General features: G+C 40.6%; 1 protein-coding gene across 1 annotated transcript in view; it reads right to left on the bottom strand.

The window, feature by feature from the left end:
• The window catches only part of LOC122557106 (nuclear receptor subfamily 0 group B member 1-like), a 28,776-nt gene extending 25,022 nt beyond the window's left edge, over positions 1–3,754 (bottom strand). The window contains exon 1 of the mRNA XM_043704425.2: positions 3,220–3,754. Within this exon, the coding sequence (XP_043560360.1) occupies positions 3,220–3,754 (535 nt within the window). The remainder of the gene's footprint in view (positions 1–3,219) is intronic.
• Between the last annotated feature and the right edge of the window lie 11,748 nt (positions 3,755–15,502).

The following is a 15,502-nucleotide window of genomic DNA, read 5'->3' as shown; positions in this document are numbered from 1 at the left end:
GAAGGAAGAGTGCTCTAATGGAGACAGAATTAAAGGTTAGCTCAGAATCTCACTGGGGCCAGGCTGGCAGAACCAGCAGGGTATGGTTCAGGGCAAGGTAAATGTGAAGCGGGTGCTTTGGGGATTTGACAGACAGAACTTGGACACAGGGAACTGGTAAGGAAGGCAGCACCCCTTCAGCCTGGCCTTCAGTCCACCTGGTGAACTGGGTACGTGGTGCTGGTTTCACCCATCCCAAATAAAGTCCCAGTAGCAGTAGCAAGAAGACTTTAAGTGCCATTAATTAGCAAATTAGGATCTATAATTGACCCACAGACAAGTGGGATGCCCAACACCACCCCATCACTGATGAAGGTGCCTGGTGATGGATTGGTATTTGTGGGTCACTTCAACAATGCCAATTATATGGACTTCCTGTCACATGCCTTCCTGCCCCAAGGCATGCAGTTACTTGCTTGGTTAACAATGGCCTATTCCATTCAGTTATACCTATTACTCAGTGACCTACACGTGAACCTCCCCAACTGCAATTTATTATGAGCTACAAAATGCATCAAAATGCTCCATGGGTTTATCTCCATTTGTCACACACGTGATGTCATGCTTTGGTTTACTTAATTTGTAAAAGAAAATCAGAAACAACAATAGAAAGGAAAATTCTTTATGCTGAGTCCATCCCTCCTGAAATCAGATATTTGCAAACAAATATTGCCTTTTAGCTTCAGTGTATTTGGGTCACTTGCCTGTAGGAGGCAACCCTGCTATTATCCTAACATCCAAATATTATAAAGTGCTCTTGATTTAAGCTATTTCAGAGGAAATCCAATAGCAAACACAGAAATTCAAATCAATCCTATCCACCACTCTATGCCTGAGTACATCATCTTTGAAAATAAGAATTAGATCAGTTTGGTTGTGGTTGACTCAGTATGAAGTCAGAATATTAACAAGGATGCATTTAGCAATGTATACATGCCCATTATTCTGGGAATTAGTTTAGCTCAGTTGGCTGGATTGTTTGTTTACAGAGCAGGGTGGTACTAATAGTATGAGTCCAATTCCCATCACAGGTTTGAGGTTACCATGAAGGGCTCTCCTTCTCTACCTCTTTCCTGAGGTCTGGTGGCCCTTAGGTTAAATCACCCCGAGTAACCTCTCTATGAGAGAGTAGCCGCTATAGTCTGGTAAGGCTATGGTGACAAAACAACAGATATTATTCAGAATCTCCATCCAAAATGTTAGTCTGCTTTTTCTCTTCTACATGACTGACTGAGAGATTTGTTTGTATCTGCAGTAGAATAACATTGGGTATTGAATACATTTTAAAAACGTAGAAGAAGGAGGAAAGTGAGCAGTTCTGAAGAAAAGCTGTGTTGAACTTGAGCCACTCATGTTGTTTGTCTCAGCATGGAGGCTGTCAGATATGCTGAGGTTTGCTAGCATTTTGAGTGTTCTTTTTAAAGATGAGGTTCTGGGTTTCTGCATTTTAACAGCACTGGGGAATCTCTGCAGTATATCAATGTGGTGTTTTGTGGAAAGCACATTTATGAATGTGGTCAACCTGCAGCTGAAGAGAGGGAAGGGGTGAACATCAAGCAGTCAATGATATATTAGAGATATATTTAAGAGACATATGTCTTTCTAGAGATAGAAATGAATAAGAAAAGTGATGAGAAAAGCAGGAATGTGAGGCTGAGAGGCACCAAATGTGGTGCATTTGTTAAGGTGAATCATTTCAACTACAAAAAGCTCTATGTTCTTAAGTAACATTGATGCAAACTCCCCCCAGACCACGTGATTGCAAACTCTTGTGTTCAACTGGACTCGACACATTCCCCAACTGCTTTTAGGAAAGAATAGTCAAACCTCTCTGGAGTAAACATTCTTTCACAGAAATGTAATGGAAATCTTCATTTCCCTCTATCTAATGCCTGCAAATGTTAGCGGGTTAATTGAAAACTTCAAGATTGAGTCTTTGAGTTAAGGATTTCAAAGGACGTAAAAATTATGTTGCATGCAAATCTCCTTGAATGACAGGGAAGGCCCGAGGAACTAATTAGCCCACTCCTTTTCAGACATTTCTCATCCCAATTTATCACATGTCATCGGGGCTAACCGGTTGGATAACAGTGAGCTTTGATCTTGCACATTCCTCTGCTGGTACACAAATTTATGACTGTAATGTCATCAGAGAGTACCTCATGAAACTAGCTGCCAAGGATCTGCCTCATGATGAATGGGACACCAGTTAAACCAAGCACAGAACAAGCTGTGGCATTTTGCTCAAGTTGCGAGGTTAATTTCGCTCACTTTAACTAGCTGTTAATCTCCTCAGGCAACCTTTGGGATGTTCAAAGTGTTCAAATGTATTAGCATCTTACTGGATATAGTGCAATCCAATAAGTGAGCTGCCAGTCATGATTTTGCATATAGCCTTTGCAGAAAACACTGACACCAGCACGTTTCTGGAACTTCTAAGGTGCCAATCAGTTCTGAAGGCCACCAGTTTGCATCAAGGTTGAACACTTTTGTTCCTTATCAAACAAATTTCACAATATTATGTTGATCAAACTGTCATTGAAGCAAAAACATCTGTCCTTCTTATAAAATTTAAAGCAAACATTTCTGGTAACAATAGTAATGTGTAACTATAGAGCTATATAACTGATTATTTCCAATGTAACATTACAATACAATTACTTTGGTATGTGATGGCAGTCCAATCATTGTACCTCTTTGAAATGTGTTTGAATGTATTTTTATCACTTGAAATTTCAGTCAAGCAATCATAAAGATCTGCATCAATTTTAAGTCCTCAAAAGGTAAAGGAGGATGGGAAATCTGCCAAGTGATAAGAGTTAAACGAAAGCTGACCTTTCTCACCCCCCTCCTCTCTCCCCACTTTTCACCGTCAGCTTCCTCCCCTAACTTGGATTCACCAACTTCCCTTTAACTGAAACATCTTCCCTGCAAGTTTGAGAGTGTCAGCTTATTATATACTTTCAACCTTCCAGTGTCAGATAATTGTTTTTTTTTTCCCCTTCTGCCTTGAATGGCCACTTTCACTGTGAATGAATTTGCTGTTCTCTGCAATCAATGGCAAAATTCATCCTTCTGGAATAATGCTAATGCTTCAACAGCAATTCAAGCATTTTCACCTGAGTTCGCTAAAAACAAAAACCAAAGCTTTGGGTCAGGGGTCTCAATGGGACAGCTCACCTGGACTGAATAGAACGATTCCCTTTAAGTACACATACTCCTTAGTGCTGATATCTATGCTCCAGCACTTAGTTAGGAATGATTTCACTTTCTGCACTTCCGCAGCAGACGGCTCAGAGCTTGTTTTCTCATCAGTGCCTTTTCCTTTCTGGTTCGTTAGAATTTCTTTCAGTATGCTCGTCTTTGATGGTTCAATCACTTCAAAATCCACACCTTCCTGAGCCAAGCCCAGCAGGAAAAGGGCAGCCCAGCAGTTCTCCAGCAGCAGCAGCTGGTCTGGCTGCAGCAGCCCCCAAAAAGAGGGCAGGTTTTTAATAAAGTTCACAGTCTTCAGCAGAACTTCAGAGGCAGCCTTGCAGGCAACGTACGGTGATCCCAGTGCTGCCTTCTCTTTGGATTCGTGCTTGCAGCTGCAGGTGGGTAGACGTGGATTTCTTTTGTGATTTAAGATGTGGTAAAGGATGCTGCCTTGATTCATCTTATCCTTTTCACAGTGACACTTCCTTTGAAGGGCAGAGTTAGAGCTGAACGCCATCGCTCAGTGAGGACAGTAGCACCCTTGTCAACAGCACTGCAAGGAGTATCACTGTTTATGTTCAAGACACAGGACCCTGATAGATCTTTTATACCCTGGCTGCCAAATAACCTTGAACAGCTCTGTAGCAAGTTCCAAGGTTATCACTGAAATAGTGGAGAGGTGGTTATGTGAAAATACAGGCATGGATCAGAGGCAGAGACAGAAAAGTGACATGGATTGCATCTGGAATAACATAAGACGATGCAATTACAAAAGTCAATGTTATAAGTAGGACTCGTTTGCTTTTAGTAATCTCAAGGGCATTGAGATAATGGAGACCCTTATTGGTTGCCTTCAGACACCTAAGGCTAGTTAAAATGAAACAGCTTCATTTCTTTCTGTCTTTCACAATTTCACTTGCAATTAACTTGCATCTGTGTAAAGGTCTGTAAAGAGAAATTCTGAGCCATTTGCTGTCCGAAGACACTGCATTCACTCATTGTAATCGACGTGATGCATTTCTGCAAAGTGAGTATGTGTCATTCTGATGACCCATTTGTCATGTACATAGGCCACACTGCCATCACTTTCTCTACTACACCATTTCGCTTTGCATTCACTAAAATTGATTGACTTCAAAGTTGTCGGAAATGAAAACAGATATGCATTTCGAAACATCTTCCATTACATCACAAATAAATGGTTAAGCACAAAGTTACCATTGAATTGAAAACTGCACATGCCAGATTAGTGACCAAAGATTTATAGAAAAACAGATTACTCTTATAACATCAAATACAAATCAATGTAATAAATGCATTCATAATGCTTATCTGAGAGTAACTAGAATGAGAAGATTAGATATTTGATAAATTGGAAACTTACACAGCGATATTGTGCACTCATGAACATATAAAGATAAATATGAATGAGGAAACAGCCCCCACCTGAGTAACATACAACTCCCTTAATAAAGATGTGCAACCTCCTCTCGAATGACCCCAGAGAAATATGAAACAGTCCCCACCTGAGTAACATATAACTCCCTTAATAAAGATGTGCAACCTCCTCTTGAATGATCCCAGAGGCTTTCCCCCCATATGCGGGGAAGCAGACTCAGTGCAGAGGCAGGTGTGGAGAAGTTATCGCAGAGTGGATGCCATTGCAGCTGAGAGTCAGTGCAGAACAGCTTGGAGCAGGGGTGAATGTTGGGCTGGGGTCTGGTGCAGGTGGTCAGACCATGTGTGGAAGCCCTTGTACTGAGCTACTGCAATGTAATTTTTGTGTGCAATTTGTTTATGTGACTGAAATGATTAACCTTTTAACTATGTCTTATTTATAACACATTCTGTGAGGCACTGTAAAATTATGCAACTACTATTCTTTTTTATTCCTCTTTTTGTACCAAGTTTGTGCCGAGGTACTTGGATCTAAGATTGCACCTTAATAGATGGCATTGTAAATACTTTCATTGTACTCCTGTACTTGACTACATGTGGCAATAAAGGATGTTCTATTCTACCTGTAGGAGAATCTTTTCAAGCACAAATCTCTCTTTACATGTGGAAGTGCTCCTGATGTCAGGTCTTAACCTGCCTTGTTCTTGACAGACATGGCCACCATGCCCCACTGTCTATTTGATTCCATTTAGTATTTTGATTTGGCTGTGTGACCCATGCTATAATTGTGGTCAAAATGCACTTGTAGATTAGTTTCATACGTTGAGAGATGATTGGGGCTCACTTAAAAGATATTCAGTTAAGAAAGACAATAAAGCCGGATTTAGGAATGCACACTAAACTATATTGCATGATCTGCTTTTGAGCAGCAGAGCAAACAGAAGGAGTGATGGACTCAAAAGCCAAAAACCTTGCTCTCTTTAGTTGATTCCTCTTCTTCATCTTAGAAGTGGAAAAGAAAACTGGGAAAACAACATTTTACTGGGAATTCAAGGCTACTAAAAACTTTGTCACTGTTAAGAACGCAAGTCAACAGTGAAACTATCATTGTCTCAGATTAACAATTGAACACCTCGAGAACTTTAATGACATTGAAATGGCAAAACCTTTATTCTTCCTATCTATATCAAACACTGTCCCTTTAAAAATTTATTATGTGTGTTTGTGAGTGTGGCAATGAGTGTGGTGTGTTACTATGTAGTCGTCTGATTGTTCAGAACTTGAGTATTGCTGAAAAATTGAACCATATTTATTAACACTTTTTAGATGCCATATTTCCAATATTTAAATTCATAACTGTGTGCAAGAATTTCCTTCCATGTGTTCATGGGTTTCATCTTGTGCTGAAATTTGAAATGGACCAGGACACTGAGCTTCCTTTCCTTGATGTTCGATTTGATATACAAGCCAAGGTGTCCTCTACAACTGGGTACTGCTAACCTATCTTCATTGACCCCATCTGCTATTACTCTCGCTTACCACCAACCACATTTTGCAATATAGCTACATGCTTAAAATAAGAAAAGTACTGTTGGAACAAACTGTAAGGGGATTAAAAAGAGGGGAGGTCCTCAACTAGTCATGCATCTGTATCTAAATATTTTATGTAAAAGTCCTGGTCAACAGAATGCATTTTTATTATTCCACTTATCAATGTCAATCCACTTGAATTAAATCTAATACAAAATGCAGAATTCCAGCTCTGTCCTTGGTCAAATACAATGATAGATCTCAACTATAGTCTCTAAAAGCTGTCACTTAATAGCTGACTGTGTTAACTTTGTTGAGCAACAACTTTTGCCTCGTATAGATTCACAATGTGTTAGGGGTAGCAAGAGGTGACACCGTGATATTGAAGTGTTAATGGAAAAGCCACCCAGACAATTCAGAGGCCCAGGTGGTAATACTGTGAACCCAGTTTTTCCAGCCATGCTGATTGTGGCAAGGCAATGGCCTAGTGGTGTTATCACCAGACTGTTAATCCAGAAACCCAGATAAAGTCCAACCCAGAATCAAATCCCACATGAACAAAATGTGGAATTTGAATTCAATAAATCTCTGGAATTAAGAATCTACTGACTGCTATAAATTCCTTGCCAATTGTTGGAAAAACCCATCTGGTTCACTAATGTCCTTTAGGGAAGGAAACTGCCATCCTTACCTGGTCTGACCTATATGTGACTCCAGACCCACAACAAAAGTAGTTGACTCTCAACTGCCCTCTGGGCAATTAGGGATGGGAAATAAATGCAGCCTAGCCAGTGACACTCTCGGCTTTTAACTGGGGAACATGAGACTGTGAAATTACCTCTAAAGATCTCTGCCATTGATAATTGAGTCAGTGCTTCTGAGGGAGTGCCACAAGGATTGATGCTGGGTCCACCACTTTTCATCATTTACATAAATGATTTGGATGTGAACTGAAGAGGTACAGTTAGTAAGTTTGTAGAACACACCAAAATTAGAGGTGTAGTGGACAGCGAAGAAGGTTACTTTGGATTACAACGCGATCGTGACCAGATGAGCCAATGGGCTGAGAAGTGGCAGATGGAGTTTAATTTAGATAAATGCGAGGTGCTGCATTTTGGGAAAGCAAATCATAGCAGGACTTATACATTTAATGATAAGGTCCTAGTGAGTGTTGCTGAACAAAGAGACCTTGGAGTGCAGGTTCATAGTTCCTTGAAAGTAGAGTCGCAGGGAGACAGGATAGTGAAGAAGGCGTTTGGTATACTTTCCTTTATTGGTCAGAGTATTGAGTATAGGAGTTGGGAGATCATGTTGCAGCTGTACAGGACGTTGGTTAGGCCAGTTTTGATTATTGCATGCAATTCTGGTCTCCTTCCTATCGAAAGGATGTTGCGAAACTTGAAAGAGTTCAAAAAAAGATTGACAAGGATGTTGCTAGGGTTGGAGGATTTGAGCTTTAGGAAGAGGTTGAATAGACTAGGGCTGTTTTCCCTGGAGCGTCGGAGGGGTGACCTCAAAAAGAGGTTTATAAAATCATGGAGGGCATGGATAGGGTAAATAGACAAGGTATTTTCCCTGGGGTGGGGGGTGGGGGTTCCAGAACTAGAGGGCATATATTTAGGGTGAGAGGGGAAAGATATAAAAGGGACCTAAGGGGCAACTTATTCCCACAGAGGGTGGTACGTGTATGGAATGAGCTGCCAGAGGAAGTGGTGGAGGCTGGTACAATTGTAACATTTAAAAGGCATCTGGATGGGTATATGAATAGGAAGGATTTGGCGGGATATGGGCCAGATGGTGGCAAGTGGGACTGGATTGGGTTGGGACATTTGGTTGGCATCGACGAGTTGGACCGAAGGGTCTGTTTCCATGCTGTACATCTCTATGACTCTATGACTATTATAACTTACAGTGGTGAGAGAAACTACCACTCGTATCTGCAGTGACGTTTTTATCTCTGTGTGTGGCTGGAAAAAGTAAATAATTCATGGAATCAGGAGGTATTCCAACTGTAATTTTCTTTAATTCTTATTAACTTTATACCCAGTTCCCCGTTCAAATTTCTCTCCTCCTTTTCTAGGGACATTTATTCAGACAACAGTATTGTTCATTGTACATTATTAGTATTCTTTAGTTTTGAGCTTAGAGTAAGCCAGCTGTTTCCAACAGTATTATCGATCAGGCTTATGAATTCTGATCATAGCTGAAGGCACTGTGATCACTTTTGGAGTCTCCCAGCAGTAAGCAAATCAAACCCGAAACCTTATCATCATAGCTCATTTCTGCAACTAGCTTATTTTTCTTTGTTTGTGGGATGTAAGCATCACCAATTAGGTCTACATTTATTGCACATCTCTAATTGCTGTTGAGAAAGTTGTGGTGAATCACTGCAGTTCATGTGGTGTTGACGCTCCTACAGTGCTACTGAGGAGTCCTAGGATTTTGATCCAGCAACTGTGAAGAAACCTGTGGCAGCTGAGTATTTTTTTATTTATTTGTGGGGTGTGGGCGTCTCTGGCTGGGCAAGCATTTATTATCCGTCCCTAGTTGCCCTGAGAAGGTGGTGGTGAGCTGCCTTCTTGAATCGCAGCGGTCCACTTCCTGTGGGTTGACCCACAATGCCCTGAGGCAGGGAATTCCAGGATTTTGACCCAACAACAGTGAAGGAACTGCGATGTATTTCCAATTCGGGATGGTGAGTGGCTTGGAGGGGTACTTGAAAGTGGTGGTGTGGGCTATCCAACTTGTGATGTACAGTGCACATAGCCAGAAGGACTGTTCATTAATGTTAAATGTGGATACTTTTAGCACAATGTCACCAGCCTATACAAACTGTAAAACCCAAACTTTTTTACATGAGTTGAATAGATAAACACAAATGTTAGCAGCCATAAATCATGGCCTGAGGATCTGTGCAAAAACAATGTTAAAGTAGGCACTTTATGGTATTTTCCTTTTATTAAATGACCCATAGACAATATAATTGATATGATCTCAAAGTCAAAGTGTATTGTATTATGAGTTCATGCTGTAATCTTGCTTCACTGCGTACTTTTCTCAGTTAATCCATTAAAGTTAAACATAAAATTAAACATGTCAACTGACATCTGAAATGTGATCTGTCTTTAAGGCATTTTTTTCAGAGGTGGATCAAGTAGGGAACAGTATGTTTTAGTAATACACAATCCTGACCTCTATTCTGCTTCAATGCTACCTGTCTCTGATTGCAATGAACCTTAGGAGCACAGAGTTAACACAACAGCATCTGCAAACTTTCCAACATCAATCTGTGTTACAGCGTTGAAAGAAATCTCACTTGCATTTCCTCAAAATAAGTCCCTGTTTCTGTTCCTTGTGTAGGATTAAATAAAACGCACCGGATAGAAATGGTCATTCAACCTATCTGGTCTATGCTAGTGTTAATGCTTCACACAAGTCTCTTCCCATATCTTCCACCTATCCCAGGATAATATTCTGTTTCTTTTTTAATATTGTTTGTCTCCAATATTAAAAAGAAAAGTGTTGGAGGAACTCAGCAGGCTGACAACAACAACTGTGGAGAGGCAAACAGAGTTAATGTTTCAGTCTGAGATGACTCTTCTTTCGAACTGAAGGCAGCTTCTGAGCTTCTCTCGCGTGCTCTTTTTATATTTCTGATCCCCATCTTCTGCATTGCTCTGCTTTTAATGGACGCCTCGAGTTGGTCTGAGAAGATTGGTAGCCATTTTCTTCTGGAAGTTGTTTTGGCCATTCTAGAGTGGCACCTGACAGACATATTGATCAGACTGTAGAGTCATAATTGATTTCTCTTCCTGAAGACATTAACGAACCAAATAAAAGCAAAATACTGCCGTGTTAGATATCTGAAATAAAAACAGAAACTGCTGGAGAAATTCAGCAGGCTTGACAGCATCTGTGAAAAGAAAAAGAGTTAATGTTTTGAGTCCAATAACTCTTTGTGATTGAATGGACTGGGAAATGTTTTTTTTTTGTGAACCAGTTCAAATTGCACAGTACTCAACAAAGTTTGCAACTTTTAGAAGTAGGATTAGAACCAATGACCTCTGATTTTATTCATTCTGCACCAGAACCAGTATACTACCTGATAAATTATCTCACAGCTAGTGTGCAATATACTGTTATACACTTGGATTATCACTGCCTCTTAAATATATAACAGTATACCTGAGACAACACAGCTTGACATTTATAAACCTGCTTTTTCATGTGGAGGAGAGATTTCTTATGCAAACCTCACTAACCTTATAGAGGTTTATAAAATCATGAGGGGCATGGATAGGGTAAATAGACAAGGTCTTTTCCCTGGGTTGGGGGAGTCCAGAGATAGAGGGCATAGGTTTAGCGTGAGAGGGGAAAGATATAAAAGGGACCTAAGGGACAACTTTTTCACACAAAGAGTGATGCGTGTATGGAATGAGCTGCCAGAGGAAGTGGTGGAGACTGGCACAATTGCAACATTTAAAAGGCATCTGGACTGGTACATGGATAGGAAGAGTTGAGATGGATATGGGCCAAGCACTAGCAGATGGGACTAGATTAATTTAGGACATCTGGTTGGCATGGACAAGTTGGACCGAAGGGTCTGTTTCCGTGCCGTACATCACAATGACTGTATGCTGTCTAGTTGTCCTGTCAGGAGCTGTCTATTTCAAAGTTCTGAAGAAGGCTTATGGGATGCAAAACTTTGACCTGCTTTCTCTTTACAAATGGTGCCAACCTGCTGAGTTTCTCCAGTGATTTCTGTTTTTGTTCCAAGATTTTTGAAAATATATTTAAGCTCTTCTCTCACCTGCCTGAATTGTTTTTGTACTAGATTTAGAAATCTACAGGATCCAATTGGCTAGTTCCAGTATTTATGAAACTTTCTATCCTTTCCGTTTACCTAACCTTCTGTTGAATTTTTTGATCAATGCAATAATCTATATTATCCATAATGTTCCCAACCTCTTCATCTTCTCCTCGTATCTCAGGTATTTCCAATTTCAACTATGAGTCTAGTTCCTCTTTGTTACACTCTACTTATCTCACTATCGTTGTCTTTATCACCTTCAAACTTGGTTACCCTGGTATTTTTCTGGCCAGCCTTCCATCCTCAATCCTTCATAAACTTCCATTCATCTATTCATCCACTCTAGCAGCACCCACCTCAATCCTGCATTGTGATTTGTCAGTGGTCAGGAGGGTTTTCAGAGACACTTATCCGAGAGAACTCACTCTGCCACATGTTCCTGCAGTCACAGAGTCACTTTGACTGATCCAGTTCAGCTTCTCTTCATAACGACAAGGTCATTGCTAATTGTGGTGGTGGCAACTCAATGATGGCGCCATTGACAGAGGAGTGGAGAAGGCTGGGATTTCTCTATTCCTCATGATGGTCACTTCCTCACAACTTTTAACTTTGGATAGAGACATATTACCCACTGCTTTCCATCTGTTGAGCAATATTCATCATTTCATCCTTAAGAATTTATGATTTAATTCATTCCATTTCAAATATATGGTGGATGAGGGACTGGTGAGACGACATACTGATCTTTTCCTCAACAGCAGTAAGACTCACACAGTGCAGGATGTATCACTTATGTCTTTCATGATGTTGCTGTGAAGGAAACTAGAAGGTGCAGTTGGCTCATCAGAATCTGTGGCAGTCAGAAAATCATCAACCCCTCAGCTATAAGGGCATCAAATAGGGAGAGGGGAGAAGGCATGCTATTCCTGCCTTATGTGTTTAATAAGTTAAACAAATCCTTTGTAGACGCACGATTTTGTTATTTCATGCATTATACAACCTTCAGCTTGAATATCTTTTAAGCTGCGTCTCTTTTAATCACTCGCTGTTCATTTTAAGTATGCAACTCACACAGCATACAGCTCATAATCTGTAAAACACTCACAAACCATTTTCTCTGTGGATGAATAAATAGACTACAAAGGGGAACTAATAACCTATTTAAAGCAATAATTTAATGGTCCAGGGTCATACATTCTGACTAATACAACATGATTCAACACAGTGCTGACAGTCCTTTGATATATTAACAAGACTGAATATAGACAACGCATAGCCACATATAGTAATAGTATTAATGTAAGAGAAATGCTGAGTAAAGACAAAACTAAGCAGGAAAGTTCAATGCAACATGATTTGTTACAAATGAAATCACATTTGTTTTTAGAATTAAAGAAGTATGACTTTTTCTTGTCAAAAACAACAAAAGACTGCCAGTTCACCTCGACACAAATCACTGTCAATGCATTCTTAGTGAAGCTGAAGTTAAACACATGTTCTCTTGAGATATTTGGAGCTATATCTTAGTCATCTCTGAGGGAAGAATTGGTGAAAATTGTCCAATGAATTTAGATACCGAACTCAAAATGCATAGTACAAAAGCAAAATTCTGTAAATCTGAACTAAAACAAAAGAAAACATGTTGGAAATATTCAGCTGGTTTGGCAGCACATGTAGAGAATATAAAACATAGATTAGTACAGCACAGGAACAGGCCCTTCAGCCCATAATGCTGTGCTGAACATGAAGGCAAATTAAACTAATCCTTCCTGCCTGCCCATGGTCCATATCCTTCCATTCCTTGCTTATTCATGTGCTTATCTAAACATCCCTTAAATGCCCCTATTGTATCTGCCTCCACTACAACCCTTGCAGTGCATTCCAGACTCCTACCCCTCTTTGTGTAAAGAACTTAGCCCTCACATCTCCTTTGGACTGTTCCCCTCTCACGTGAAATGCACCCTCTCTAGTATTAGACATTTCAACTCTGGGAAAACGATCCTGACTGTCAACCTTATCTGTGCCTCTCATAATTTTATCAACTTTCATCAGGTCTCCCCTCAGCCTCTGCTGTTCCAGAGAAAACAATCCGGATTTATCCAGCATCTCCTTGACTGTGACAGAGTTTAGATCAATTAATAATTTATAATGCGAGCAGGAAATTCTTACCTAATCTGTCATCCATCTCCCCTTTCTTCATGACCTTGGCAGCACCTTCTTGATAAAGACAAAGGGTTTAGATTAGATTAGATTCCCTGTAGTACGGAAACCAGCCCTTCAGCCCAACAAGTCCACACCAATCCTCCAAAAAGTAAGCCACCCAGACCCATTCCCCTACCGTATATTTATCCTTGACTAATGCACCTAACACTATGGGCATTTTAGCTTGGCCAATTCACTTGACCTTAAAAAGTTATCTTTAAAGACGAAGTGTTTATTTAATACATCAGTCATGCCCCTGCCTGCCCATGTAAATGCTCTCTCTCCTTTTACTGCTTTTTAACTAGTTACATGCTTATCGGAAACCTTTGGATTCATCATTTGGATTCCTTCTCTTTCCTGAACTCTTTGTATCCTGAATACAAAAACAGAAGTTGCTGGAAAAGCTCAGCACATTTGGCACCATCTGTGGTTAGAAATTAGAGTTAATGTTTTGGGTCCAGTGACCCTTCCGCAGAACTGACAGCAGCTAGGAAAATGTCAGTCTACATGCAGAAGATAGGATGAGGGCAGGAATAAGAAGTAGATGATAGCTGGAGATAGAACCCAAGGAAAGAGAAGAGCAGTTGGACAGACAAAGGAGTAGATACCAATTAGCCTGGGAGAATGAACAGCTACTAATGGGGGCTGTTAGTGGTTAACAATGGGTTGTGTGTAATAGCAGACTATATGATAACAAGGTCTGGCATGTGGATAAAGACATAGGAGAAGTTGCCTCAAGCCCATAAATTGTTGAACATGATATTGAGTCCAGAAGGCTGTAGAGTTCCCACGTGGAGAATGAGGTGCTGCTCTTTCAACTTGCACTGAGCTTCGCTGGAACGGCTGGACCTTCATTGATTACTTGTTGCCCACACATTTATGTGACCCGATGGTGGAGTGAACCCAGACATTCTGTCACCTCTGGGTGAGAATGGCTGGTTTCACATCCCAAGATTAGAGTGGTGCTGGAAAGGCACAGCAGGTCAGGCAGCATCCGAGGAGTAGGAAAAATCAACGTTTCGGGCAAAAGCCTTTCATGAAGAGCTTTTGCCTGAAACGTTGATTTCCCTGCTCCTCAGATGCTATCTGACCTGCAGTGCTTTTCCAGCATAACTCTAATCTTGACTCTGGTCTCCAGCATCTGCAGTCCTCACTTTCACTTATTTGGTTTCACATCCCACCTGCCCTGGAGGTGTGTGATAAAATGTCCCACAGGTTGATTAAAAATAACTACTCAGTCAAGGTCTCATTCACTTAGTATGGAACCATCACTTTCTCCCCAGTTCCACTTGGCATTAGCCAATCCTGCTAGACGTTAGTAAAAAAATCCCATGTTTTGGTCATGTTAGGTTGCTCAGATCTCATCACGTTTCCATGGTCAATCGCAAATATGCCCAGGCCTGATTTTAGAATTGCTGGTTCCTCAGGATCATGTGAAGTAGCTGTTACATATTCCTCTCTTAAATGCAAACACTGAATGTAAAATAGACATTGAGGTGAAGGGTTTGTTCCTATAAACAAGGATGGTTCATATAATCAAGGAATGATCTGTAACTCTTGAGCATATCACTACCCTATTTAGCCAAGGCACTGTGCACAGTCACATACGTTGGAGACAAGACTGTGACTTAGATCCTCCCACAATCCAAGGATGTGCCTGTCAGGTGAATTGGCCATGCTTAAATTGCCCATAGTATTAGATGCATTAGTCAGGAGTAAATATAGAGAAATGGGTCTGGGTAGCTTATTGTTTGGAGGGTCAGTGTGGACTTGTTGGGCTGAAGGGGCCTGTTTCATACTGTAGGTAATCTACTCCTGATTACAAATAAATACTCTCTAACTACGGCTAAACAATTATGAGCCATCAGCATTGAATTCTACCAATTAAAAGGCCCTTTTTAAACTCTCCCTCTTGGAGAGGGTTCAGAAAAGACTTACCAGGATGTTGCCAGAATGAGAGGGTTTGAGTTATGAGGAGAGGTTGGATAGGCTGGGACGTTTTTCACTGGAGTGTCAGAGACTGAGGGGTAACTTTATAGAGGTTTAGAAAATCATGAGGGCATAAATAAGGTGAATAGCAAGTGATTTTTTTCCAAGGAAGGGGGGTCAAAACTAGGGGCACATTTTAAGATGAGAGAAAAAAGTGTTAAAAAGGACATGGGGGACAACTTTTTTTACACGGATAATGGGTCGTATGTGGAATGAACTATCAGACGAAGTGATAGATGTGGGTACTGTTACAACATTCAAAAGGTATTTGGATAAGTACATGAATAAGAAAGGTATGGAGGAATATGGGCCAAGCTCAGGGAAGTGGGACTAGTT

Source organism: Chiloscyllium plagiosum, unplaced genomic scaffold, assembly GCF_037043375.1.
Source record: "Chiloscyllium plagiosum isolate Xiang-an unplaced genomic scaffold, Cpla_swu_hap1 HiC_scaffold_11, whole genome shotgun sequence".
Lineage (NCBI taxonomy): Eukaryota > Metazoa > Chordata > Chondrichthyes > Orectolobiformes > Hemiscylliidae > Chiloscyllium > Chiloscyllium plagiosum.
The sequence above is the reverse complement of the archived record's forward strand: the minus strand, read 5'-3'. Positions and strand labels throughout refer to the sequence as shown.